Raw genomic sequence first — 27,841 nt, 5'->3', positions numbered from 1 at the left:
GGGATGATGGGATATGGGATGATGGGGGATGAGGATGATGGGGGGATGAGGATGATGGGGGATGGGGATGAATCGGGGATGAGGAGCTCTGTGTGTGAAGTGCTGTCTGTGTGCTCCGTGCCAAGTGCTTTGCAGGCATCATCAGCTCATTTCACCCTCACACCTGCTCTCTAGGATACTAAGTCATTTGTCCACGTTTTCCAGATGAGGAAGGTGAGGCTCAGAGAAGTCCAGCAGCTTCTCAAGGCCACGCAGCTAGTAGGAGTGGGAGTCGGGCTCCAGTCGGCCAGTGCAGCCTCAGACTCCGCACAGCGTCTCCTGGCGCTGATGCTGCCCGTGGGAACCGTAGTGCGTGGTAATGCCGGCTCACAGAAGTTCCAACTGTGCCTGCCCGTGTAACTAACTCATTCAGTCTGCACCACAGTCAGAATGAGGACACGGCAATCAGCCTGCTTACGGATGGGGAAACTGAGGCCCAGTGGGGTGAGGCTGCTCACCTATGCTTCCCTAGCTGGCAAGTCATGGAGGCAGGACTTGAACCTGGCTTCGGAACTTGGAGGCTGAAGCCGGCCCGGGAGCTGGGGCCTCTTCGGGGTGCGGAGTCCCTGGGGTGAGTCACAGGAAATGGGTAGCAGCCTGACTTCCTGTGCGTGGCCGAGGCCCGGGCTGCACGGGGGCCTCCCTGTGCCCTGGGGGCCGCAGCCCTCCTTCCGCCTGCCGGGGTGCTCACCCGGCACGCTCTGCCTGTCCCCACAGCAACAGCTGGAGGAGGAGGCCGCCAAGCCGCCCGAGCCCGAGAAGCCGGTGTCACCGCCGCCCATCGAGTCAAAGCACCGCAGCCTGGTGCAGATCATCTACGACGAGAACCGGGTACGTGCCCCCGCCCCTGCCAGCTGCCCCTGGTGCTGGCCGAAAGGCCCTTCCCAGGGGGCACCTTGAACCCGGCCTCAGTGTTCCCATTGGCGAAATGGGGAGGGTACCTCGCCACCCTCTGCCCCAGAGATGCAGGGTTTATGAGTGGGCGGGGGAAGGTGGCTGGTGGAAAGCCAGCCTGGTGTGGCCCCTGAGCTGTTGTGCTCAGACACACAGATGGGACCGTGGCTGGCCAGCAGGAGGCTTTGGGCTCCAGGAGAGTACCAGGGGCTGGCTGATGGCCAAAGGGAAGGGGCCACTATTTGAGGCACGTGTGCAGGAAATCCCTTTGAGGTAAAAGATAATGACATTGTGACAGCAGCAGCGAGCGTTCGTGGAGCAGCCCCTCTCGTCAGTCCTGGATGGCAGGTGCAGGCACTGTTTCCTTTTTCCTAAGGGCCAGAGGGGTTAAGTGCCTTGTCTAGGGTCATACAGCTAGGAAGCATTGGACCTGGATTTGAACCTATGGGCTGTCAGACCACAGGGCCTGAGTTCTCAGCACTGGCTTCCACTGATACTGCTCCCTGGAAGGGACTTTTGAGATGACTGAATCCCGGGGTCCGGAGCAGGCTGTGGGGGCCATGGAGAGATCTCACTGGGGCAGCAGCCGGGTATCGATAGGGGGTCTGGTCTTGGTGGAGGGGCTTGAGGTGTCCAGTTTCTCCAGGGGCTGGACCCTGAGGGCCTGTGGAATCTTGTGTCTGGTGAGGTGGTGAGCTCCCCATCTTCCCGCTCAAGCCAATGCCAGCTGGGCTTTGATGATTTACAGTTGACTTTTTCCAGATGCACTGGGGTCTGTGAATATTGATCCCCCCTCCCTTATTTTCTGGATGAGGAAACTGAGGCCCAGAGAGGGACTGGTCCTTGTGAAGTGTGGCAGATGAGGAACCTCCTCTCCCTGTCTTGGCATCTCTGATTTCCCTCCTGCCAGAGGCCTCAGCCACCCTTCCCAGCTGCCTCTTCTGTAATACCTTCCTTGGTCGATCAGTGGGGGTGGGGAGGCCTCTGGAGTCATGTGTAGGTGCCTGTAGTGGCAGGCTGAGGCGGCAAATGATGTCATGCAGAATGAGACGAGCCTGTTTGGGGCCTGGGAACGAGCTTGGGTCACTCTTCCACACCCTGGCCCCTCACCCCAAGCACCCCTAGTAACAGTCATAGGAGAGCCAAAGGGCCACACATGCTTCAGCCAGGCATCCTGGGTTCAAATCTCGTGTCTCCTACTTCCTGGCTCTGTGACCTGGAGCGTTTTACTTAAACTTCCCTGTGCCTCATGCTCCACAGCTTTAAAATGATGACAGTGATGACACTGACTAGTACTAGTACAGTTGGCGTGGGGATTAAAGGAGCTAATGTCCTGGTGCCCTTAGGACAGACAGTGCCTTGCACCAAGAAAGTGCCAGCTGGTGCTATTGTGATTATCATAGCTGTTATTTCTTCTTGTGATTGTTTACCTTGTACATTTAATAGAATACTATCTGCATTTAATGGAACTACTGTTATTCTCTCCACTTTGCTTACCAAGAAACCAAAGCTCAGAGAGGGAAGGTGACCTCCCTGAGATTGCAGAGCAAGTGAGCTTTGAGCCTGTGACTCGGAGCCAAGATTGAGGTGGTTCCAGGAGCCCAAAGTGGAGGGGACATGGGCAGGTCTCCTGAGAGTGTCACTTCTGCCTGCCCTCTCTGATCCTTGGAGGAGAGCAGGCACGGTTCTCACCAGCAGCTGTGGAGGCTGAGTCAGTGGCCCAGCACATTGCTGCAGCACCTTGGCCCTCTGCCTAGAGCTTCTCTGCCTCCAAGGCTTATACTGTCATTTCCATCTTTGCTCAAATGTCCCCTTCTTAGCAAGACCCGTTTCAACCCTCTACTCTTCCTTCCCATTTTCCTCCTTCGTGGCTTCTGATTCTCTGTAGCCCCTGTCTCCATGGGACATGATTAATATTTTACTTATTCTGTTTATTATGAATGGAAGCCCTGTGAGGGCAGGGATTTTATTCCCGCCCACTTTTACTTTCATTTGTATTTCCAGAATCTAAAACAGCACTCAGCACACAACAGATGCACAGGAAATAATTATTGTGGACATGTCCAGGTGGCAGGAGGGGAGGGGAGATGGAGGCGAGGGGCCAGCTCTTGCCTGTGGAAGAGGCCTCTGGTTTGAGGGTATGGGAGCTGGTGGGACCCTCCGCCTGGGCTGAGCTTCCGAGCCTCCAAAGCCTGCAGCCTGTTGTGTGGGGGGGCCCCCAGCCGCCTTTGGCAGGAGCAGCCAGGACTTACCACCCCTTGGGGGATCAGTAGGATTAAATTTTAATCCGCCTTCCTTCCCTGCTGGTTCCTGGAGAGATGGAGGACAAGGGTCTGTCTCTAAACGCCGAGCCAGCCGGAAAACGCAGCTTCCCCACTGGGCAGGGCCTGCCTGGCAGTTCTGAGTGCCGGAGTCTGGCTCATTATCCATTCGGAGCACATTGGTGAGGCACCTGCTGAGCCAGGCTTTTCCTGCCTCCCGGGAGCTGCCCGCGCGGGCGGGGACCAGGCAGGTGCACAGATGGCAGGGCAGCCGGCGGGGTCTCTGCAGCCTGAGAGCAGGAGCAGGCGGGGTGGCCCCGGACTGGGAGGGCAGAGCATGACCTGGAGAGGGCACCGGGAAAGGCTTCTTGGAGGCAGCCAGTGGGCCGGAAGGAGGGCATTCGGGTGGAGCGGCATGGCAAGTCCCAGAGAGGGAACTGGCGTCTCCTTTGACCTTCAAAGGTGGTGGGCATGCGGGTGGGAGCCTCTTGGCTCTGGGACGAGGAGCACACTTGGAATCTGGATAAAACACACAGGCAGGCAGCACTAGCCAAGTGTGGATACACAGGAGCATTTGCGCAGCGCAGGCTGCTGGTACTGTAGGAACTGAGGAGACTGGGGAACAGTCAGGGTGGGCTTCTTAGAGGAGACGGGCCTTGAGCTAGGTCCACTGGGGAAACGTGGAAGGATGCTTCCAGTGGAGATGCCGATGGCTCATTCACGCGGGGAAGAAGAGGCAGGATTGATGGAAGCAGCGACCTCCGGTTGCTGAGTAATGCGGAGATCAGTGTAAGACTCCAGTCCTTGTCTTTGAGTTTAAGCGTCTTAACAGGAACGTGTTTATACAGTGTGATTGGGACTCAGTGTGGCACAGTGTGGTAGGGACCGAGCAGGGCAGGGATGAGTGACACCATCGGCAGTTGCCGTGGGTGAAGCAGTCAGCAGAGCCTGCTGGGGCTTTGGCGCTCTGCATGCTCGTTTGCAGGGCCCAGCGTCAGACCCCCTGGTGCAAGATTTTCAGAGCAGCGGCTCAGACACCATCCTGTGGCCCCGGCATCCTGGGCCAGGCCCCCGCCTCTGGCCTCTGTGCCCAGCCGCCTGGTCATCCTAACTGCCACCAGGGCCTAGGGGTTCTTTCACATTGTCCGTTTTAGCCCCGTGAGGCTGCTGCACATGTCCCCCACTTTTCCTGCTCATCACACACCCCGGGAGAGCTCTGCACGGGGCTCACGGGCATGGGGCTCCGTTTGCAGATGAGGAAGCTGAAGCTCAGGGTGGGCTGCTGCCCTGAGGCACTGCTGCAGCCAGTGGAGGAGGGGCTTAGGTGCAGGGCTGGGGGCTTGGGGCTTCTTGGGTGGGTAGGTGCTGCCCCCAATCTGCAGATGAGGAGGCCAGTATGGCCGAGAAGGGGCCAGAATGGGGCTTCCAGGCAGGGGAGCGGCCAGGGAGTGGTCAGTGTCAGGTCTCTTTCTCTGCTTTAGAGGAGAGCCACATGTGAACACGTGTGGTTTGTGTGCCTGTGGGTGCACGTGTGCACGTGTGGGTAGATGCATATGTGGTATGCCTGTTGGATACACATGTGTATGTGTGTGTGGTATGTGTGTTGGATACACGTGTGTTGTGTGAGTATACACGTGTGCCTTTGATGAGCTGTGTGCACTCATAAATGAGTAGTGAGTGAGAGTTGGCTTGTGTGGGACGCGCGTTGGTGATACATGTATCGATACAGCGCACCTCTGTATGTGTATGTGCGTGTGTGTGTGTGTGTGTGTGTGTGGACCTCTGGATGGCTGTGTGCACGTGTGTGTGTGTGTGTGTGTGTGTGTGAGTCAGCATGTGGGGCCCGTGGTTATCTGTGCAGTTACACATCCATGCCTACACATGTGGGTGTGGGTGTGCATGTGTGCAGGTGTACCTGTGGGTGCTGTGTGCACGTGTGCAGGTGTACCTATGGGTGCTGTGTGCACATGTGCAGGTGTACCTGTGGGTGCTGTGTGCACGTGTGAACACATTCCCATGTGGATCGGCACGTGTGGGGCATGTGTGTAGGTATTGGCCTGTCTGCCCCTGTGTGCATACACACGTTCACGTGGGTGCAGTTAGACTGTGTGCATGTATGTATGTACAAATGGATGTGCATGAGATGGCCCATGTGGGGCGGGTGTGTCGCCTCATGTCCACTTGGTGTGCATGTGTGAGTGCGTGTGCGTGCCTTGGCATGTGTGGACATGTGTGTTTGTCTTTGTGCCTTCCTAGATTTTGGCATGTGCACTTGGTCACGTGGGTCTGGTGCTCCCGTGTACCCATCTGCACAGGTGACTGAGGACTTCTATGTCCCAGCACAGCTCCTGGGCTCTTTGGCAACAGGGAGGCCTGGCCACACAGATCCTAGGTCCCTGCAGGAGGGCCATTCCTTGAGTGAGAACCTGCCCTGACCCCTGGTTGCCTGGCAAGAGCACCTCCAGGGGGTGAACACCACGGTGAGCTGGGCCACTCATTGGCCTTGTCCCTGGTCCTCCTCTCTGAGCCAGGTGAGCTTGGGCAGTGGCTGTTCTCAGACTCAGCCACCTCCCCTCCGGCGTCAGCTCCCATCCCCTGCTGTCAGAGTGGAGACCTCGCCCTGAACGCTGGGCACATGGGAGGTGTGGGGGCTGTCGGGTTTCAGTGGGATTGAGAAAGGCCTTTTCCCTTCTCCCCCAGGGTGGGGCTGAGTCCCCTGAATTTCACCCTCCCAGCCGGCAGGCTTCAGCCCAGCCCCAGGCCCTCCTCTATGCTGGAGCAGCCCCTGGGTTTTGCCACCACCGGGTAGAGTTGGTTCAGCTCTAACTAGTGTGCCCTGGCGTTCTCTGCAAGCTGGGCCTTGGACCTGCACGGGGAAGATGCAGGCAGGAGCTCCTGTTGGAACAGTCGCTGTGTGCTGGGGCCAGGGGCAGCCAGGGAGCCAGTGTCAGAGGCCGCCCCAGGGGGCAGAGGAGATGTGCAAATACCCGCCATGGCAGTGTTGGGGTGCGAAGTTCTAGATGGGAGAGGGTCAGGTGGGAAGGGTCTGGGATTTTGGAACTGTGTGGGTTAGTGACTTATCCAGGCATCCTCTCTGAGCCTCTCTTTCCCCATCTGTAAAATGGGGCAGCCATTGCACCCCAGAAACGGGTTACTGGGAGACTTGGCAATCCTGGCTGTGGCTTGGAGAGTAGGGAGACTGCCCTCTTCTCCATCTCTGTGCCCCCACCCCCTGTGTCCTTGGAAAGGCTAGGCATGCCGGGGGATGCGACCGCTTCCCACTCGGCCCTGGAGAAAGTGCCCGCTATCCTCTGCCCTGTGCAGGGCACTGATGGACGACAGCAGCTCAGTGGCCAGCGCTGGCCTCCTCTGGTCCTGGTCGGGGGGTGGCAGGCACTGGGCCAGCTGCAGCCACGTTGAGAGGGCAGGTTCTGGGCTGGGACCGGAGAGCCTTGGGGGTACAGGAATGCTTTGCCCTAGAGACAGCCTGAGCCAGGGAGCCAGCCCAGCCCCATTTCCCGGAGTTAGACCTTTCCTGAGCGTCCACTCTGAGCCAGACGCTGTTCCAGGCACTGTGGGTGCAGCAGAGAATAGAGCAGGTGCCTTGCTCCTCATGTCCCATTGGGGGAGACAGTCAGTAACATAAACAGTGGGATGCACACCCTTACCCATGACGAGTGTGCTGTGAAGACAGCCCGGTGGGGAAGAGTAGTTGAGGAAGGTGGTCTGGCCTCCTGTGGGGGATCAGGGAAGGCCTCTCTGGGGAGGGGAGGCTGAGTCAAGACGTGAGCAAGAGGTAGGCAAGAGCATGTGACCATGTGGGGAACAGCATTCCAGGCAGGGAACGGTAGGTGCAAAGGCTCAGAGGCAGTAGTGGCTTTCAGTGTGCAGGGGACAGTGAGGGGCCAGCAGAGGTTGAGGGCCCGTGAGGGCTGGGACCCTGTTGACCCTGGCAAGGCATTTGGATTTGGTACTCAGGGTGGCAGGAAGTCAGCAGCCGAGGAGGTGAGGGGAAATTTTTGGCACGGGGCTAAATCTAGCCCACATCCACGTTCCCAGCCATGCCACTTTCTGGCAGGTGTCTCCTCTGCATTGAAAGAGGGAAGAGGTGACATTTTGTTCCCTGCAGAACATCCTTGCCAAAGTCCTGGGAGTTTGACACCTGGGTGAGTGTGGCCAGGCAGGAGACGCAGATTGCTGCAGGTTAGAGCGCAGCCAGCTCCCTGTTGTTGAGCAGATGTGTTGAGAAAGGCCAGCCCGTCTTGGGACAGGGCCCCACAGGCCCACGGCCCCCGGAAGGCTGACAGGCAGGACCACAGAAGACGGTGGAGCCGGAACAAATCCAACACTGATAGCAGGGGGTGCGGGGGTAGGAGGTGGAGGAAACAGCCAGAGAGACAGGAGGAGGTGGGGCTCCCTGCGGCTTCAGCGGGTGAAAAAGGGGTCCTCCCTGCTCTCCAGGTGCTAGCTGTGTAGCCGTGGCGTTTCTAGTGGCTTGGCCCTTTCCGTTTGGTATCATTCCTTTATCTAGATGGACAGTTGCTGCTGATCCCCACAGATGATACACACAAAGTCCTATTCGCCCCTCAAAACCCAGCCTGTATATCCCTCCTGTTACCTTTCCAGGGGAGTGACTTGTGCCCTGCATTCACACGTACCTTTCTCTGCGTGAGCGTAGTAATCTGCTGCTACTGCCCTTAACCAACTGCCGAGTGTTTGGATTTATTGCAGGCGGGAGCCAGGTATCATTTTTTCCATGTTTCTGCCTGGTCCCAGTGTTTGGGAGCTGCTCTGCCCCCATGCCACCCCATACCCAGTCCTTCACTGGGCCTGGCTCAGGGGTTCTCCCATCTTGAGGCAGACACCTTCTTGCTTCAAGGGTGTGGCTGGGGCAGTGACTGTTGGGCTGATGTCTGCCCCTGTGTACCAGAAATACTAGTCCCAAGCCTAGGGGTGGCCCTGCATGGGACCTGGGCCTTGGCTTCCTCTGTCCTGGAGGTCATATGAAGGGCTTTTTCCCTGTGTTGTGTTTCTGTGCCTCAGTTTCACCATCTGAGAAATGGGGATACTCCTGTGTGTGCCTCCCGTGGTGCTTACATGGGATCGAAATGTTAGGAACACACGTGTGCCCGATGCTTGGCTCATGGCGGGCGCTCAGGGCAGTGATCAGCGCCGTATCGTTCTCCCCTGCTGTTCCGGCTGCACCTTGAGCTGCAGGTGTCGTGGTTTCGGCTCAGCGTGAAGGTGGCCGGGAGCATGGCTCTGCTCTCGGTGGGCCGGGCCCTGGGCTCTAGGCGGAGGCGGTCCTAGGTGCCAGCTTGAGCCCACCTACATACCCGCTGACTTTCTCCAGGGGCCGGGAGGGGGAGCGAGCTGGTCCGCCATGCCCTCTTCTCTCTGCTGTAGCCCGGGGAGGCTGGGCCCCTCCACCCTGCAAGGAGATCTTGGCAAAGGCTGCGTCAAATTTTTGTTGGCATCCGTATTTCCCAGGGCTGGGGGTCACCTCCTTTTGGCCAATCTGGGCTTAGAGTCACTGGGGATGGTTTCAGTATGGTGATGGCGACTTCTGTGGCCTGTCCGTCCAGTACTTGCCAAATACTGAGTGGCTGGCCTGGTACAGCTGAATCACAGCAGAGGCTTGCCACGCGCTGGCCTGGGGACACCCATTTGCCAGTGCACACACACTTTAACCTGGTGCAGAGGGCACCCAAACCCACCTGAGTTCTGCCCCTGCCCTCCGACAAAGCCCTGTGAAGCCACCTTCAGGAGCCCCTCTGCCCCCTGCCTCCCTGCACCCGGGCTGGCCTCCTCTGAACGGGCCCTGGTGGTCCCAGGCTGGGGGCTGGGGGCTAGGCCAGGCACAATGTCTGCCTTCACACCGAGGCCTGGGCGGGGGCCGGAGGTCCAGCCTATTGCCGGAGCGGCCACCGAGCCCGTCACCACATGTTCCTGTTTTCCTAATAAGTCCCCAGTTGTGAGTGGGGTGGAGGCGGGGAGGCCCCGGGGCAGCCCAGAAATAATCACATGATTGTGAAACACAAGAATCCTAGAAAGGGTATCTCTGAGCGCCTCTGTCACCCTCCCTCCTCCACCTCCTCCTCCTTCCCTAGCTGGCTGCACTGGCTCTGAGACAGCCCAACCAGCTTCCAGGGCGAGGGAAGGCATCTCAGGGCTGGCAGTGTCGGCTGGGCTGGTGGGGAGCGGTGCCCACGTCGCTGGGCCCTGGGGGAGCGGGGCCTGCTGGGGAGCAGGCTTCAGGGGACCCGGCATTTGCTAAAATCGAAACTTGGCGGACCTGCCAGGGCTGCTGCGGGGGTATTGAGGCCCCTCTGTGTTCTTTCGAGCCTGGGGAGGTTCTGGAGGGGGCCCTGGGCCTCCCTCCCCCATGCTGAGGAGCAGCATGCTGGGCTGGGCTGGGCAGGTGCCCGCTGCTCCAGGGAGCCTCTATTTATAATCCGTGTTTTTTTGTTTTTTAAAAAAATTCCTCCTCTTTGCCGTCACCCTGCAGAAGAAGGCTGAAGCTGCACATCGGATTCTGGAAGGCCTGGGGCCCCAGGTGGAGCTGGTGAGCTGGGGTACAGGGTTGGGGGATCCGGGGAGGGCGGGGGTGGCAGGAGAGGTGGGCAGGGAGGCGGGAGGGCGCGGGGGAGGAGGAAGTCATCTATTGCCAAGCGCTGCCCAGGCAGCGTCCGCGGAGGAGGCAGGGAACCCACCTTCCTGATGCGAGGACTGCAGATAGCGGGGTGGGGCGGGCCTGGCTGGGCCGGTTGGGGGTGGGGGTCTGGCAGGGAGCGCCTGGGGGGCCCCTTGTGCACTCGTGTGCATGCCCAGAGCCCTGTTGTGTGGGCTGTGAGAAATCACACACCTGGAGGCCTTCGCGTTTGTTCCAGCTGAGCACAGAGTCTGTTTCCTGGGTCACACGATCTGGGTCCACTCCCGGGTATGCCGTGGTGTGGGTGACCCTGAGTGCATCTGTTACCTCTCTGTGCCTCAGCTTCCTCATCTGTAAAATGGGAATCCTAATAGCGCCTGCTCCACTGGGTTCCAGTGAGGGGGAGCTGTATGAATGTTTATCCAGCATCAGGTGCGGCACCTGCCTGTGGACAGTTCAGTCCTGGTCATTAGCCATGATGATGGTGGTGGTGATGATGACAATGGTGACCGTCACTAGTGTCCTTTTGCTGTGGGAAGATGCCATGTCAGCAGCAGAGTGGGAAAGCAGGGCCCAGGCCTCCTGGAGTCCCTTGGGCTGAGGATGGGTGGATGCGGTAGCCCTAAGCCCCAGAGAACTGGCCAGAGCCCCTGCCTGCCACACAGCCCTCTGTGCCCACTGAGCTGGCCAGCATGGCATACAGCTACCCACATGTGCCAGATGAGGGAGAGTCTCTGTGCGTGGTGGGCTAGGGTGTGCGTGTGAGTCCACCCAGGGTGCAGATAAAGCCTCACGCCTTCGGCCGTGTGCAGTGGCTCACATCTGTAATCCCAGTACTGTGGGAGGCCAAGGCCGGAGGATCGCATGAGGCCAGGAATTTGAGATCAGCCTGGGCAAAATAGCAAGACCTCATCTCTGCAAAAAAATTAAAAATTTACCAGGTGTGGTGGTGCACACCTGTTGTCCCAGCTACTTGGGAGGCGGAGGCAGGAGGACCGATTGAGCCCAGGAGTTGGAGGCTTCAGTGAGCTATGATCACATCGCTGCACCCCAGCCTGGGGAGTCGAGCGAGACCCTGCCTCATAAAGAAACGAAGCAGAAGTCTCACACCTTCAGAGCCTTTGTCTAAACTCAGCTCCACTTCGTGTTTGCCGAGTGGCCCTATGAAAGGGGCTGACCTTCTAGGACCATGGTGCCCTCACCTGTGACAGGCAGAGACCCCAGGGCCTCCTTCCAGGGTCTTCCCAGGGTTAAGCGCAGTGATGCCCATTCAAGGCTTGCTGGGTACAGCTGCTGCGCCTGCGAAGCGCTCAGTAGAACAATCTGGAGATGAGCTGCTTCCCGTGGAGTTTCTACAGGCTGCTCAGGTTGACACAAGGAGAGCCCCCCCGAAGCCTTGGGGTCCCATTGAGGCCACTCAGGAACTGCAAGCTGCAGGCTCCCAGGCCTGCTCAGAAGCCAAAAGCAGGCAGGAGATGGCAGGGCCTCCTCCAGCTCAGAAGCAGAGCCCAGCCGCCCACCTGGCCGCCACTGGCTGGGCTCAGAAGCCTCACCTGGCACTTCCACCCCTTCAGGGCTCTGCCCCCTCCAGGTACATCCTCGGACCTGGGGGGCCTGGGGGCCTGGGGGGCCTGGGTGACAGGCTTTAGCCTGGGATCGTGCTTCTCTCAGTGGAAGTGGTTTTTGGAGGAAGTTTTCAGCAGCAGCAGCTGCTGCTTCCTTGTTTTTTTTTTATTGTTGTTTTGTAAACAGCTTTATTGACGTACAATTCACTCGCATGCCATTCACCCACTTAAAGTGTACAATTCAGTGGGTTTTAGTGTATTCACAGATGTGTGCCACTGTCGCCACGGTCCATTTTAGAACATTTCATCATCTCGAGAAGAGCCCCTTCTGTGTCTATGGATGTGCCTATTCTGGACATTTCCTATAAATGGAATCTTGCAATATGCGGTCCTTTGTGTCTGCCTTATCTCACTCCGCATCATGTTTTCGAGGTTCATCCGTGTGGAGCGTGGGTCTCGCCTTCATTCCTTTCTGTGGCTGAATCCTGTCTCCCTGCAGGGGCAGGCCACGTGCTGTTTACCACGCCCCGGCGGGTGGGCGTGAGCCTGTCTGCATATTTGGGGTGTGGAGAGTAAGGCTGCTGTGAACATTCATGTGCTGTTTCCGTGTGTGCGTGTTCGTGTGCCGTTTCCATGTGCGCGTGCGTCTGCCTTTCTCCCGGGCGCGCCCAGGCGTGGAGTTGCTGGATGGTCTCTTAACCCTCTGTTTAGCCCCTTGAGCAACTGCCCAACTGTTTTCCAATGTGGCCGTACCATTTCACATCCCCACCAGGAAGCTGCCTCTTGCCTCGGTTTCCCCTTTTTTGCCATACAGTGATGGCAGGGTTGGATGCGGTTCCCAACCATTTCTAGACTTCCAGGCCACCCCCACTCGCCTTTGCTGGGGGGAAGGGCCTGGAAGCCCCCGTGTCTTAGGCCTGAGGGACACGGACCAGGAAGCCCCGTCTGTGGGCAGACGGGGGCAGATGGGAGCGGGCAGCTGCTGGTGTCAGAAGCTTTGGAACCTGGGGCCTCACTGTGCATCTTCTCAGGTTCTTTGGAGACAAGGGACGGAGCTGCCCCCTGGTTGGGGATCTCAGAGCAGAGGCTTCCAAGGGCTGATGGGACAGGAGGCTAAAGGTCTAGTGCTTATACTCTTGAAGGCCCCTGGCTTGGTGCCAGCCAGTGGGGACAGGGAGGGTGCCGCACAGAGCTGTTGCCATCCCGTTTTCTGGATGAGGCTCAGCGAGGGGAGTGCCTTGTGTGGGCCACACAGCAGGTGATGAGGTGGGGAGGTGTGCTGAACCCCTGGGGAGTGTCCGGCCAGCTCCGCACACATCTGCCAGGCCTGAGTGGCCACAGGCATCCTCCGAGCAGGGGTGGCTCCGTGGTGCACCCTCTTCAGAGGTCTGTCTACCACCTGGGTGCCAGAACCCTGGGCCAGGGACAGCCTGAGGACCCAGGAGCCACGGGTCCCTGAGTTCAGTGCCCAGGTCTCTTCCCTCTGCAGGTGCAGTTCCAGTGCCCCTCCCTTCAGCAGGGACGGATACCTGTGGCCTCCCTGGAAGAATTAGTGTTGGAAAGGATGAAAATAGCACCAGGGGTCTGGCGTGCCGGGATGGTGGGCATGGCCCCGGAGCCCAGCTGTGGGGCCAGGCCAGGCTGGGAGCGGTGTGGTGGTGGAGGGCGTGCCCACCAGCCCGACCTCTCTGCCGCGTTGAGTCATTGCTTCCTTCCTGTTCCAAGGCGTTATTTTAAGAAGCTGGTGTCACCAGCGGGTTGAGGGCTGGGGCTGACGCTTCATTTATTGCCAGCTCGGGCCGCCTGGGACTGTGGCTCTTCCTGGTGGCCCTGCGGGCTGGCTTGGAGCCTGAGGGGGCCGCCTTCTCCCTGGCCCCTGCTGCCTTTCTTAGTCACCACCGTGCCTCATCTCTGCCCGTGCCCTGTGTCTGCCACCTGCTCCCTTTGCCCTCTTTCTGCCCCCTGAGTGGCTGTGCCTTCGTTTTTAGAGGAGACAGAGGCTGAGCAAGAGAGAGACGGGTGCTGAGAGCCAGGCCCTGGGGCCTCCTGGGTGCCACCTCCGCTGCCCTGGGCTCCACACTCCTCTGGGCCTCAGGAGGGAGGGAGTGTTCCTCACCTGGGTGTATCCCCCAGGGTCGTTTCTCCTGGGAGGATGAGGCCTGGGAGTGAGGGGTGGGGGCCTGCGTGTCCCCAGCCTGTGTGGCTGTTTAGGTGCCTCGCAGCTCCACGTGGGGACTCCAGCTGTCCTGGGCTGGGGAGCCGCCGGGGCTTTGTGCAGTCCCTTCTGCAGAGGGGGAGTTGGAGAGTCCCTTCGGGCCCTGTGTTTCCTCAGCAATGCACCTGCCAGGACGTGTCACTGTCCCTCCCTTCCTCCACCCCCAGCTGGGCTTTCCAAGATGGCTGGCCTCAGCTTGTTGCCATGGCGATGCCCAGCACGGCAGGCAGCCCTGGGCCCGGAGTCTTCCCTGGGCTCCTGGGGCTCAGTCCTCGGGGAGTGGCTGGTACCCCGTTTAGAAGCAGCAGCAGCCCACAGCACCCTCAGTCCTTCGCGGCCTTTGCCTTGTGGGCCCCTCACCCACGGCTGTCTTGAGAAGCGGGGGCTGGAGGCCACCAAGTGAAAGTGGAAGTGGCCTCCCTCTCCTGTGGCTTCGGTGGGTCGGAGGCTCAGCAGGCTCCTGCTGCCCCCAGAAACTAGTCCCGAGTTCCTGCACCCGCCCTGTGCCGAAGAAGCACTGTCCCGTCTGCCCGGCACTCCCTCTGGGGGCTGTGTGCTAGGTACTTTGGGCTGCCAGCCCCTCTCTGGCCCCTTTAGGCTTTTTGCTATCTTTAAAACCAAAAGAAGGCAAACTCCAAATTTCACCAAGTCTGAAATTTTCTGGGCTATCCAAAATTCCCGTGAAGTAGGTCCTCTTTGCCTTACACCCATTTTTCAGATGAGGAAACTGAGGCTGGAGTGTTGAGGGCACCTGTCCAAGCTCACAGCTAGTGAAAGAGGAGGCAGTACTTAAATCAGAGCCTATCTGTTTGCAGAACCCGAACCTTTAAGCGATGCCTGCTTGCACCTGGCCTGTATTTGATTGGCATTTGATAGAGAAGATAACGTAGTTGCCCCGGGTTATCACGTGGGCATCTTCACAGGGCCCCTTGCCATTCCTGAGATGAGGACCCGCAGCCCTCTGCAGGGAGGCTGTGCCACACCTTCGCTGGAAAGTTCTGCACTGACTCTGACCGTGGGCCCTCTTGTTCCTCCGTCCACTTCTCCTCTTGTTCAAATCTCCAGGGTTGGGGTAGGGAAACTGCCCCCCATTCAGGGCTGAGAATCTTGGGAGAGGAGCCTTACCCGGTATGGGGAGGAGTGGCCCATGCCAGCTGCAGGATGACATCTCTGTCCCCAGGAGGGTAGCTGAGCAGGAGCCTGGAATTGCCAATTCTAGGAGGGGACCTGGGGCCACAGGGAGGAAGGCGACATTGTCGCCAGCTGAGACTGTCTGTGAGGTTCTGCAGAGCTGCAGAGGCCCTTCCCTGGGGATGGGCAGGCAGGGGTCTGGGCTTCATTGCTTGGGTGGCCCCCTCTGCTGGGGTCATCAGGAGGTGTGTGCAGCCCTCTCCCCAGGGAAGAGACTGTGTGTCCCTTCTGTTACCGCAGTCCGGCCCTGAGCCTGCAGGACTCCTCGCCCCCATCTTTTCTGCTCCAGCTGATCACTCACACTCTGTACCTGGTGTTCCCTCCATAGTACCCATGGCCACCCCAGGAGGCTCCTGCTGTGTGCGTGGGTGTGTGAGAGGGAGAGGGACAGGAAGAGAGAGACAGGCAGACACACAGACACACACACAGACTCGGGCAGAGAGGGGCAGACTCCTTCCTCCAGTGCTGGAGCTGAGAGGCCGGCTCATCTCTTACCAGCTGTGGGCAAATGTCGTCACCTCTTAAGGACTCGATTCTCCCATGTGTACAGCGGGGATGGTCGTGTCAATTACGTGGCGCGCTTACATAGCTACTGCCAGGGAACAAAGCAGCCCCACATTCAGGGGCCTGAAGCGCGGCCACTTACTGCTACTCGCCAGCCTGGCTGCGCACTCCTGCAGGTGTGGGCTCAGCTCACGCACCTCGTGGCCGGCAGGGGAGTCGGTGGGCCGGGGGTCTAGCTCAGCCCGGGCTGGGTGCAGCGTTCTGCTCCTTGTCCCTCTGCACTTCCTGCAGGCCAGGCTAGGCGCGTTCGTTCTCTTGACAGAGAAGCGGCAGGAACGCAGACTCTCATCTTCAAGCCTCTGCTTTTGCTAAGTGTGCCGCGGTTCCATCGGCCACAGCAAGGTCATGGTGGCTGCAGGGTGGTGCGGAAGGTGGTTGTCATTGACACAGTCATTCACGCTGATGACGGCAATGTGACTGGCACCTCGGGGCATTTCAGCCTGCAGGTGCTCGCCTCAGAGCTTCGCGTGCACTGCCCGTTTCATCTTCACAAGAACCCTATGAGTTCAACCCCATTTTTAGATGAGGAGAAACTGAGGCACAGATGGATTAAGTAACTTCCCAGGGAGACCCAGCTAGAAAGCATCAGAACCGGGATTTGGACCAGGCTGTGCCCTTGGTTGCTAACCATTGTTCTTCCATCTGGGAGGGGACGCGTGGCAGCTGGCTGGGTCCTGCCCCATCACGGCCGCCGCTGTGCTTTCTGCGTCTCCTTGTGTGCTCTTTGAAGCTCTGTCCTTGCTACCCGTGGCCCCGGGCATCTCTCTCTCACAGCTGGGTGGGATTTGTGACGTGTCAAAGCCCTGATCCCCCTAGCCACCTTCTGGAGGTGGGCGGCTCGCTGGCTTCTCCTCACCCGCGGTGAGCTATGCCATAGGAGCGTCCCAGCGTCCATCTCCTGGACGAGCACAGCGCCTGGGTGCTCCCAGCTGTCTGCACAGCGGTCGGAGGTGGAGGCTTCGGGAAGTGGCTTCTGTCTCTCTGGGGGATGTGTGCGCATACACTGGCTCCCCCCAGCTGTGTGCCAGCCTTCTGTCACCCCAGACCTCATCAACACTTGGCATTATTCACCGTTTTTGTCTTCTGCCGGTTAGTGGGGGCAGAGTGGTGTCTTTCGGTGTCGGGACGCGTGTTTCCACGGTGAGCCGGGAAGCCAAGTGGCTCGCCACGTTCGGGTCGGCCTCTGGGCTGTGTGGGCTCGTCCTGGTGTGCTCTGGGCAGTGGTTCCTTCCAGGCCAGCGCTGCCAGTGCCCCGCAGAGCAGCCACGACCACCTGGGGGGGGGTGGTCACAGCACCCACAGCTGTCCCCGAGGACCCAGTTTCATCCTGTTCCTGGCTGGGGCCACTGCTGGGTCCCTGTGTTCCGTTCCATGCCTGGCTGCAGCTGAGCGCTCGCCCAGAGGACGGCTCCTTGGAGCTGGGGCCAGGGCTCCTGCTGGTGGTGCGGGCGGCGGCCGGCGGGCTCTGACGCGATTCTCTCTCTTCCTCTGCAGCCGTTGTACAACCAGCCCTCCGACACCCGGCAGTATCATGAGAACATCAAAATGTGAGTGCTCTTGGGCAGCCGTGCAGACACGGGGGCAGGGTGTGTGGGTGGGCTCTCAGCGGCCCGCGTGGGACGTGGGCTCTCTGTTCCCATTAGGCGCTCCTGGCCAGGGCCAGGTGCTCAAGGAGGGGACAGGAGACAGTCCTAGGTGGGGCCTCGGATGGGTTCGGAGCAGGCCTGGGGTGGGGGCGGGGAGTAGGGAGAGTATTTCCCTCCAAGGCTTCAGGAAGTAAGTCTGGGTTTGGGAGGGTGGGTGAGGGAGCTGCTGGTGCATGGGTGGGCCTGGAGAGATGGAAGTCAGAGGCCCCAGGCTGCGTGTCTGCGTCCTGTGCAAGCAGGGGGGAGCTGTTGCGGCAGAGGGCAGCCGGCTCTCGCAGATGGGGAGTGACCCGGGGCAAGCGGAAGCCTCATGTTTTGGGCTCTGGCATAAGCATGTTTTGGGAGTCAGCTGGCATCTGCGCAGAGACGTCCCTCTGGCACAGCCCAGCATGGGGTGGACCAGAGCACTCATCCAGGCCCTGAGGCTTTGGAGGTGGCCAGTGTGATATATCCTAACGATCGGTGCCTTTTTTCAGACGGATGCCAGGAGGGAAGAAAATGTCAATTAAGTGCCATGTGCAGATGGGTGGGGCAGTGCTGGAGGCTGGTAGCATTGTGTCTGCAAGCGGGTACAAGGCATTGGAGGCGTGGCTGCCGGAAGGGGGCCAGCTTTTTCTTGGGATGCATTAATGGGAGCATAGACTGCTGGGCTGAGGAGGGGATGTTATCTCATGTTATTGCCCAGGAACCTAAAAGGTAAAAGGGCCTGCAGATCTTGCCCTTTGAGGAACGTGTGGCCATGGGTGTGGTGGGCTGGTAGGTTGGAGGTGAGACTCTTTGGGATCATAGCTGTTGAAGTTCCAGGTTCGTCATGGTGAGAGTGTGGCTGCAGAGGGAGGTGTGTAGCTGATTCGGTGGGTAGTTCAGCCTGGTCTGATTGTCCGAGCGTTTCTAGGATGGAACTGCAGACTATATAGCAGTGGTGAGCTCCCTGTTCCTGAAGGCCTGCAAAGCTCCCATGTGTTCACGCATCTGCGGGTGCTGACCTAGAGGCCAGGGAGATCACTGCTGTCACAGCTTCGAGAGTCGCCGACTAGTCCAGGCTCAGGTGCTCAGCTCAGCCCCCTGTCGCCGCTCCCAGTGATTGTGGCAGCAGCCTGGAAATCTCCTTGCTGGTTGAGGCCATTGGCCCTCTCGGGATCAGGAGCATCTGACAAAGACACTTCACCGGTGTGGCTGGCACGGGCTCATCCTCAGCCGGTGTCCAGTGGGGGCTGCAGTGTCAGAGTGTCAGGAAGGGGCATGTGTCCTGCTCCGGTGTCCTGGGCTGGCGTGGGATGCCCAAGTCAGATGCAGCCCGGGCTCCGCATCCGCCTGGTGGGCTCATTCATCTGGCACCATGTTCTTTTTGACTCAATATCGTTTGTCTTCCAGTCAGGCTACCCTGTCCCTGCTGCAGCTTTCTGGGACCTGCCTCGCTCTGGGGCCCCTGTCTGGGGTGGGGAGCCACAGGTGGAGGGTGGTGAAGGCAAGGGGGACATTCTTAGGACCTCATCACAGGTGGTTTAGGGGATGAGGGAAGGGTGTTCTCAACGGAGTCTGGGCTATCTGGGACGTCCATTCATTCATCCACTCATTCATTCATTCATCTGTTCATTCATCACACCTTTATTGAGAGCCTGCTGTGTGTCAGGTTCTGTTCTAGGCCTTGGCCACTCAGCCTTGGATAAAACAGAGTCCTCACCTCTCATCAAGATTTGTCTAGCAGTGGAGACAGAATCAGAGTGAGTTAAGTAAACAAAACAAGAGAATCTCAGCTAATCCAGCCCAATGCCGAGGCTCATGCCTATAATCACAGCACTTTGGGAGGCTGAGGTGGGAGGATTGCCGGGGGCCAGGAGTTCGAGACCAGCCTGGCCAAACAGCAAAACTTGAAAAGAAATTAGCTGGATGTGGTGGCACATGCCTCTGGTCCCAGGTACTCCGGAGGCTGAGGTGGGAGAATTGCTTGAGCCCAGGAGTTCAAGGCTGCAGTGGGCCGTGATTGTACCGCTGCAATCCAGTCTGGGCGACAGAGCAAGACTCTGTTTCTAAATTTAAAAAAAAGAAAAGAAAAAGAAAATACCAGCAAATCTAAAGTCCTATGCTCACATAACTATCTTAAACTCTTTATGTCTTCATATACCTACTTATGATTTTCCTTTTTGACATAATAATTTGTGAAAGCCATATTATTATACTTATAATTTTACATAGGGTTTTTTTCACTTAAAGTGAGTGATATTTTAAGCTGACAATGTGGATGATTTCAGGTAATAAAAACAGCCATACAATCTAAACAAAAGAGAAGCAAGATACTCACATGGTTAACACCAGAAAATAGATACGGCTTCATCTTTGTCTAAGTAGGCTAAAACGGTAAGCATATTAAAACCAGTGCTGTATTCGACATCCCATAATCTTCATCAGAGAATGGCTGTGGTCTGTAAAGTACATTTTGACTAAATAGGTAACTACCTCACTGAATTTGTTCCAGGTCTTATTCACTAACAAACATGTTTATGCTTAAAACAAACAGATGGGCTGGGCGAGGTTGCTCACACCTGTAATTCCCACAATTTGGGAGGTCGAGGTGGGCGGATGAGGTCAGGAGTTCGAGACCAGCCTGGCCAACATGGTGAAACCCTGTCTCTACTAAAAATTAAAAAATTAGCCAGCTGTGGTGGCGTGTGCCCATAGTCCCAGCTACTCGGGAGGCTGAGATAGGAGAATTGTTTGAACCTGGAAGGTGGAGGTTGCAGTGAGCCAGGATCATACCACTGCACTCCAGCCTGGGCAACAGAGCAAGACTCTGTCTCAATAAAATATGAAACAAATAGATGAGTATTTAAGATTTCTTACACTGTAAGTGATCACTTTTGGTTAGAAAAATATTTGTGTAAATTATGGGGACTGATTTGTCCTTAGAATTTTAGATTTTTTTGGATATTTTCTACTAAAATTATCATCCCATTTATATTTTGAATTTCAGTGTGGTTATTAAATTTCAATGTGCAGTCATTCATTTTAAAAAACATTTTGTGACTCTGGTGAGTGGGGTGATGGGAGGGAAAATGAGGGGGGTGGCATTAGCCAGAGAGGTCAGGGCAGGCTGTGACAGTTGAGGGGACCCTTGGAGGCTGAACAACACCCAGCTGTGTGGTCCTCTGGGGAGTATCCCAGACAGTGGAGCAGGAGTTGCAAAGGCCCTGGGGCCTCCCTGAGCTGGCAGGGGTCACAGAGAAGGCCGATGGCCCAAGGGGGCAGGTGAGGGAGAGGAGGGCACAGGCCTGGTCAAAGGGGGCTGGTAAGGAGTTGGGGTTTTATCATCTGCTGGAAGGGAAGTTAGCAATGAAGTTTATCCCAGGAAACAATGTGATCAGGTTTTTGTTTTATTTATTTATTTATTTATTTATTTATTTATTTGGAGACGGAGTCTCCCTCTGTTGCCCAGGCTGAAGTGCAGTGGCATGATCTCAGCTCACTGCCACCTCCGCCTCCCAGGTACAAGTGAGTCTTCTGCCTCAGCCTCCGGAGTAGCTGGAATTACAGGTCCACGCCACCACACCCAGCTAATTTTTTATATTTTTAGTAGAAACGGGATTTCACCATATTGGCTGGGCTGGTCTCGAACTCCTGACCTTGTGATCCTTCCACCTCCGCCTCCCAAAGTGCTGGGGTTACAGGCGTGAGCCACTATGCCCAGCCAGATTTTCGTTTTAAAAGTTTGCTTTGGTGGCCTCAGGGAGAAAGGACCTGGAGATGGGGGCGAGAATCCTGTGGGAAGGCCGCTGTGGGAGTTGCTGAGGTAGGTAGTGAGCACCCTGTCACTGGGAGGTATGCAAGCTAAGGGTGCATACTATTCAGGAGAGCTGCAGCGCCCAGGAAGCTGCCCCCGGGAGCCTCTGCACCCTGCACTCCTTGCAGGCTCTGATGTCTTGTGACCCTGCTCGTGCTGGACTGCAGAAACTGTCCCGGGTCCAGTGCTGGAGTGTGGGAAGGGAGGCCCCTCGCAGGCCCCGTCCTGCCACGTGGCTGGATACAGGGGCCTCGGGCGGGACTGCAGCTCGTTCTGCCCGCCTGACCAGCTGTGTGTCCCTTGCTCTCTGGGTCTCAGTTTGTGCATCTGCAAGACAGAGGTGATGACTTGTCTCATACTTGCTCACTGAGGTCAGTGCTCAGCGTGTAGAGCACGGACTGTGGTTTTGGTTCTTCTTTCTTTTATCTACAGAGACCCAGACTCCATTCATTCATTCATTCATTCACTCATTTAACAAATATTTACTGAGCATCTACTGTATGCCAGGCACTGCTTTGGGCCCCCAGGAGATAGCAGTGAGCGAGCCCTGACATTCTAGTAGGGGAGGCTGATGAGAATAAATACATTGTAAGAAGTGACTGCAGCCGTGGGACAATGAGATGATCCAGCCCGGGTCAGGTGGGGCGCCCAGCCTCCCCCTGAGCAGCCTCCCCTGAGCTCACGGTCTCCTCACCCCTACTGCTGTCATTGCTGCAAGGTGGGAGGTCATTCCCTCCCCAGAGACCTTGCCCCGTCACTTTAATTTCTCTGTGTCTGCGTGCTGGGGCCTCGGAGTGAAAGTTAATTTCATGCCTGACTTCCTGCTGTAAGGCAATTGCAGACACGTTGGAGTCGCCCGAGCTGCCTCCACTGCCCTCCGTCCACCACCTGCTTCAGGCACTGCCGGTGTCACCTGCTGCTGGAGGGCATGCTCAGACTTCTGGGGCTTTGGGAAGCTGGGGCAGGGCCGGGGCAGCCCCAGAGCGGGCTCCATCGAGGGATGCACCCCGCCCTGGGCAGGATCCTCCAGGGATTCCTGGGCATCTGTGGAGCCCGCATGGGACGTGGTGAAAGGGTGTGGGCCCCGGCTGTGAGCAGCAGCCTGTGGTCAGGCATGTTCTGCCCCCCTGCCCGGGGCTGCCCTGGCCCACGGTCCCCTCAGGCCTGGAGACCTGCCGGTTTCTTCTGCTGCCCGCTTTCTTTTTTCGCAGCCTGATTCCTCCCCTCCTGCCGCCTCATTGCGGGGTCGGCTGATGGAAAGTGTCAGTGCTGGACTGTGCAGGCGGAAAGGGAGAGCGGTCCGGACCCAGGTTACTCTTAGCAGGTCTCTGGAGTCTCGCTCAGAGATGTAGGACGACTTCCCCAAGGTCACACAGCCAGGTTCCTAGGCCAGTCCTGCACCCCCTCCTGGGTCTGCACTCCAGGCCCTGCCCTCCCTAGCTGGGCGACCTCAGGCAAGTCATATCACTTTGCTTGGCACTGTCACAGCCTTTGGTTGCCCCTCGGTGAGCAGAGGGTTCGGACCATCACCCCAACCCGCAGTCTCTTCCCAAGACATCTGGGCCTGCACGGCTGCCCCACCCTTTCTCTCCCCTGCAGCCGGGGTCAGGCTCTCCCTGCGCACCCCTTCTGCCCCTCCAGATTCACCATTGCTGCCTTCCTCCCTGGAACCCAGGGCTCTGCTCATTTTCTTCTTCCTACTCCATTCCTCTGCTTCTCCCAGGCCTCAGCTCAAACCTCCCTTCCTCCAGGAAGCCTCCCCTGATTGCCCCAAGCTTTCCTTTTCCAGAACCCTATAAGCCCCAGGACCAGTCCCAGCCAGGGTCCGACTGGACTCCCCGGGAACACTCTCCTAATTCCTGCCTCCTTATCCCTCCTTCCTACCTCCTGCTTCTCCTCCCTAGTGCCCCAGCAGGTGACGACACTAGATTTCCTTATAGGGTGCGTGTTTGTAAACTGACTTCTTGGCGCCCCACAAATGCCTCTACCAGCAAGCTCATCACATGCAGCTTGGCCCACCCCTCCAGAGCTCTCCTGGACGCTGTGCTCTAAGGAGGACAGAAGCTCAGCAGAAAAGATGTGTCTGCAGTAAGCTCTTTGCATCTTCATTGCCTAAACACTACTTGGAACAAAATAAACACTTAAGAAGTTTGCCAGAGGAATGTGGAGCACGTGGCATCATAAACCAGCAGTTGAGGGGCTGCAAGCCCAGGCGGCTGCCTCCAGAAGTGGGAGGAACGCCTGAGTGAGGAGGCTGCTGTGAGGCAACAGAGCATGGTAGGGACTGCGGAACGGGGGCCCAACGGCCTTTGAAAGGGGCAGCCAAGCCTCAGTTTTTCAACTTGTGCCCATAAAGGGGTGCGGCCTGATGGCCTGATGTTTTCAAGAGAAGCTTTAGGTTCAGTTTTTTTGTTTTTTTTTAAAACATCCTCTGATTTTCATGGCTGGCAACGAATTTAGGATTTTAGAAGGCACCATGGCCCAACAGAACGCTCCCGGGGGTGCTCTTGGGGGCCGGCTCTGGCCGGTGCTCTGCGCCATTTGCAACCTGCTGCAGACTTGGCATGTGTCCTCTTGTGTGGGACATGGACGTCCCTGGGGGCCAGGTGCTGTCCTTGCTTTGGGAGGAAACCTGGATCAACCAGGGAGGACGCACAGCCTTGGTCACTGCCCATCAGCGGTGAACAGAACGTGCAGCCGCGCCACCCCATGCTCCCCGACTCTTTCCGGCTACAGCGAAGGTGTGTGGTTTGCTGGGGGTCACACACCGCACTGGCTTCTCAGAGCTGCCTGAACACTCAGTGGCGCACTGTGCGGCTGAGAATGGCAGGAACTGTCTCGTGTCACAGTGCCGGAGGCCAGCGGTTGGCAGCCCAGGTGCCGCAGGGCCGCTCCTTCCTTGCTGGTTCCACTCCTGGCAGCTGCTGGCCTCCTCAGCGTTCCTGGGCCAGGAGATGCGTCAGTCCCGGCTTTCGTGTTTGCGTGGCGTTCTTCCCGTGTCTGTTTGCGTCATCTCCCCCTGTGTGTGTGTCTGTCTCTGTGTCCAAATTTCCTCTTTTCCTGTCATTGGATGAGGGCCCACCCCAGTGACTTCATTCCAACTTGCCCCCACTCTGAAGACCTTGTTTCCAAATGAGGTCGTGTTTTGAGGTGCTGCGGCTTAGGACCTGCACAAATCTGTGTTTTGGGTGGGGATTGGGGGTGACATTCCCACCTGTTCTAGGCAGCATGCCTCTTGCAAACCCCAGAGTTAGTTTTGTATGGTCCTCACCACCGTGTCTCAAAGTGGGTTATCTCTCTTCTTTTGTGGGAAGGCGGGACTGTTGGTTTTGGAATAACTGGATTGTACACTGCACAACAGAAGGGCTGCAGGTGCGCTGCAGAGAGTCCGTCACGTGCACAGCCTGTGTAACAGCCGGGGCCTGCCATGGTGGCCCGCGCCTGTCATCCCAGCACTTTGGGAGGTCAACGTGGGAGGACCGCTTGAGGCTAGGAGTTGGAGACCAGCCTGGGCAACAAAGCAAGACCTCATCTCTACCAAAAAACAAATTAGCTGTGGATGCTGGCACGTACCTATTGTTCCAGCTACTCGGGAGGCCGAGGCAGGAGGACTGCTTGAGCCCAAGAGTTCGAGGTTGCAGCAAGCCACAATCGAGCCACGGTACTCCTGCCTGGGAGACAGCAAGACCCCATCTCTAAAAACAAAAGCGGAAACAAAATACTAAGAAAGCAATAGCAGCACGTGACCCCCGCTAAACTACCGGCTGTCTCCGCATTTCCACCCGTCTTCTGCTAATGTCTGGTTTCTGGTCCAGGATCGGATTCTGGTTCCCGCGCGGCGTCTGCTTAGTCTGCAGCCGGTGACAGCATCTCAGCCTGTCCTTGTTCCTCATGACCCCAGTGCTTTTGAAGAGTGCTGGCCAGGGCTTTCTTTGGCAGGTGTTTTCTCCTGGTAAGACTGGGGTGGTGGGTTTTGGGGAAGACCAGAGAGCGATAAGGGGGCCGCGTGTTGCCGACATGATAGGGGCTCACCCTGGGTCTTCCGGGTCCCCTTAGAGTTTTCCCTGCTTTGCTCTGTTCTTTACAAGGGAGTTACCAAGTCCCACCCACCTTCCAGGAGAGGGGAGTTAAGCTCCACCTCTTGGAGGGAGGAATATAAAGATTTGTGGGCGTAAGTTAAAGCCACCGCCGTGATTCATACATACTTGAGGGAAGGTTCTTTGAGGCTATGCAAATTTCCTGTTGCTCCTTAAAATTTTGCCAACCAGTTTTGCATTCAGCCTGGATCTTGCCAGCGGCACTTGGGTTATGACCGCGCTCTAATGCCGATGTTCTGTTTCCCTCATTTCTCAGACATGTGTTCACTGGAACTCTAGAAGAAGGCTGTATCCCAGATTCTCCCCCACTTGTTGATGTGTTGAATCATGTGTTTATAATAACATTGACTTGGGGGTATTTGTTTTACTCTTGGGGCCCTCATCTGGCCCAGAGTGACATGTTGTCACTGCGCTGTCCCAGCTCTGGCGGTCGGAAGCCTCCAGGCTGCGTTCTGTGTCCTTTTGACCGTTGTTTTCTTTTGTTTTTGGCAATTCTTGGCTTCAAGTCACCCTGGGCTCTTCTTGCAAACTTCCTGGCCGGGCCCTGGACCCAGCAGCGTCTCCAGTCGGTACAGGGTCCGGGGTCTGGGGTCTGCGGTGGAGGGCGGGATTCGCCAAGACCTGGGTGCTGCTGTGCTCCTGGCTCCCGGGCCCGCGCTGCCTCTAGGCGGTCACAGCTGTCTTTTGCGTAAAAAATGGCAGGTGAAAAAGTTGAGAAGCCGGATACTAAAGAGAAGAAACCTGAAGCCAAGAAGGCTGATGCTGGTAGTAAAGTGAAAAAGGGTAACCCCAAGGCTAAAAAGCCCGAGAAGGGGAAGCCCCATTGCAGCCACAATCCTGTTCTTGTCAGAGGAATTGGCAGGTACTCCTGATCTGCCATGTATTCCAGAAAAGCCATGTACAAGAGGAAGTACTCAGCGGCTAAATCCAAGGTTGAAAAGAAAAAGAAGGAGAAGCTTCTTGCAACTGTTACAAAACCAGTTGGTGGTGACAAAAACGGCGGTACCCGGGTGGTTAAACTTCGCGAAATGCCTAGGTATTATCCTACCGAAGACGTGCCCCAAAAGCTGTTGAGCCACGGCGAAAACCTTCAGTCAGCACGTGAGCAGACCGAGCCAGCATCACCCCCGGGGCCATTCTGATCATCCTCACTGGAGCCACAGGGCAAGAGGGTGGTTTTCCTGAAGCAGCTGGCTAGTGGCTTGTTACTTGTGACTGGACCTCTGGTCCTTAGTTGAGTTCCTCTGCGAAGAATGTACCAGAAATTTGTCACTGCCACCTCACCCAAAATTGATATCAGCAATGTAAAAATCCCAAAACATCTTACTGATGCTTACTTCAAGAAGAAGCAGCTGCGGAAGCCCAGACACCAGGAAGGTGAGATCTTCGACACAGAAAAAGAGAAATACGAGATTACAGAGCAGTGCAAGATTGTTCAGAAAGCTGTGGACTCACAAATTTTACCAAAAATCAAAGCTATTCCTCAGCTCCAGGGCTACCTGCAATCTGTGTTTGCCCTGACAAATGGAATTTATCCTCACAAATTGGTGTTTTAAATGTCCTAATAACCTAATTAAATAACTGATTACCTTTAAAAAAAAAAAAAAGACCAAACCCTTTGCCCTGTTGAAACTCACAGGACCCTGCTGGACTGGACCTGCCGGTCTTGCTCACAGCCCCTCCCCCGTCCCCTCTGCCCCTCCCCAGCACCGCTGGCTGGCCCGTCTTCTTTTTGTCTGTTCTTCACGTAGCCTTCGCTCCTGCGGTGCCCTCCCTTCCTTTTGGATCTTCCCAGAGCTGGGTCCTTCTGCTGGCTTAGATCCCAGCCCAAGCTCAAGGCCATCTCCTCTGGGAGACCTTTCTACACCACGGCCCACACCCTTCCCCCACCTCTCTGTTTAAGTTCCCAAATCCAGGGTTATCTTGGCCATCTTGCTGACTGGCCGTGTCACCTCTGTGAGGGCCCTCAACTGTGTCTTGCCCTCCGTTGTGTCCCCAGCAGCTGGCACAAAGTAGATGCTCAGTAAACAGTTGTTGAGTAACAGAAGATGAAGCTGTGATGCCACCAATTTCAGATGAGGAAATGAAGGGCTACTGAGGTGGGCCCAGAGACACCCTGTTAGGAGATGAAGGGTGCTGGTCATAGCCTGTGGGACCGAGGACCCCCGGGGCCTGCCCTGGCTAGGGTGGGGGCCAGGCTGATGGAAGGTGGGGAGTCCTGGCTGAGGCACCACCAGAATGACCCAGGGACTGAGGCGGGTTCCAGGCCCTCGAGCCCCATGAGGCTTTGCTCGTCCGTCAGTGCCTGGGGTTCCCTCCTGTTCCTGTTTCCAGGGGGGCTGGGGTCCCGGGGGCTGGACAGACGTCGCTCCCAGTCAGCGGCTTTGGAGCTTTGAGGGGGTGTGGACGCTGCTGAGAATATGAAGAAGGCGGGGGTCCCCTCTCAGAAGAGTGGGTGCCACTGCGTGCCCTGGCTTGGGGACAGCAAGTTAAGGTGTATAGCAGGCTCCTGAGGCGGCTGTGGTCCCAGGCTCTGCGAGGCCAGCTGCAAGCCCCGCTTTGTGTGGAGGGTCTGGGAGAGAATAGGACGGTCCTGGGGTCTGAGTGTGGCGGCGGGCGGTGGTGTCTTCCAGCCCTCACGGCAGGGGCTCTGAATACCCCCGTCCTGCTCTCTGGGGCTCCCTCCCTTGGCTGTCTCGAGGTCTCTGTCCCCTTCCTTTGGACCTTGTCACTGTCTCCCTCTCCCTGCTTCTCTCTGTCTTTCCCTCTCCTGGTGTCACTCCTCTGAGTCTCTGTCCCCTTTGGATGGTGTCTCTGGCTGCCGCTGTCTATCTCTGACCCGCCTCGTCTCCTGTCTCCTGCAGTCTCGTCCTGAGTCTCATCACCTTCTGCACATCTCCAGGCCTCTGCCCTTCCTTAGATCTCATCTCTCTGTCTCT

The 27,841-nt window shown here is 57.3% G+C and overlaps 1 protein-coding gene and 1 pseudogene across 25 annotated transcripts in view; both read left to right on the top strand.

Moving 5' to 3' along the window:
* NCOR2 (nuclear receptor corepressor 2) overlaps positions 1 to 27,841 on the top strand; it is a 245,887-nt gene that overhangs the window by 102,059 nt on the left and 115,987 nt on the right. For 23 of the 24 annotated variants that reach the window (XM_037744259.1, XM_017544426.2, XM_037744276.1 and 20 more), the window contains 3 exons: positions 757 to 870; positions 9,703 to 9,759; positions 16,876 to 16,928. In XM_037744259.1, coding sequence (XP_037600187.1) covers positions 757 to 870; positions 9,703 to 9,759; positions 16,876 to 16,928 — 224 coding nt within the window. The remainder of the gene's footprint in view (positions 1 to 756; positions 871 to 9,702; positions 9,760 to 16,875; positions 16,929 to 27,841) is intronic. The other variant, XM_037744270.1, reaches the window with a different exon arrangement.
* Positions 25,583 to 26,492, top strand: LOC108315207 (annotated as a pseudogene). Its single transcript, XR_001829864.2, has one exon. The product of XR_001829864.2 is annotated as a 60S ribosomal protein L6-like (transcript).

Source organism: Cebus imitator, unplaced genomic scaffold (genome assembly GCF_001604975.1).
Source record: "Cebus imitator isolate Cc_AM_T3 unplaced genomic scaffold, Cebus_imitator-1.0 Scaffold169, whole genome shotgun sequence".
Lineage (NCBI taxonomy): Eukaryota > Metazoa > Chordata > Mammalia > Primates > Cebidae > Cebus > Cebus imitator.
The sequence above is the reverse complement of the archived record's forward strand: the minus strand, read 5'-3'. Positions and strand labels throughout refer to the sequence as shown.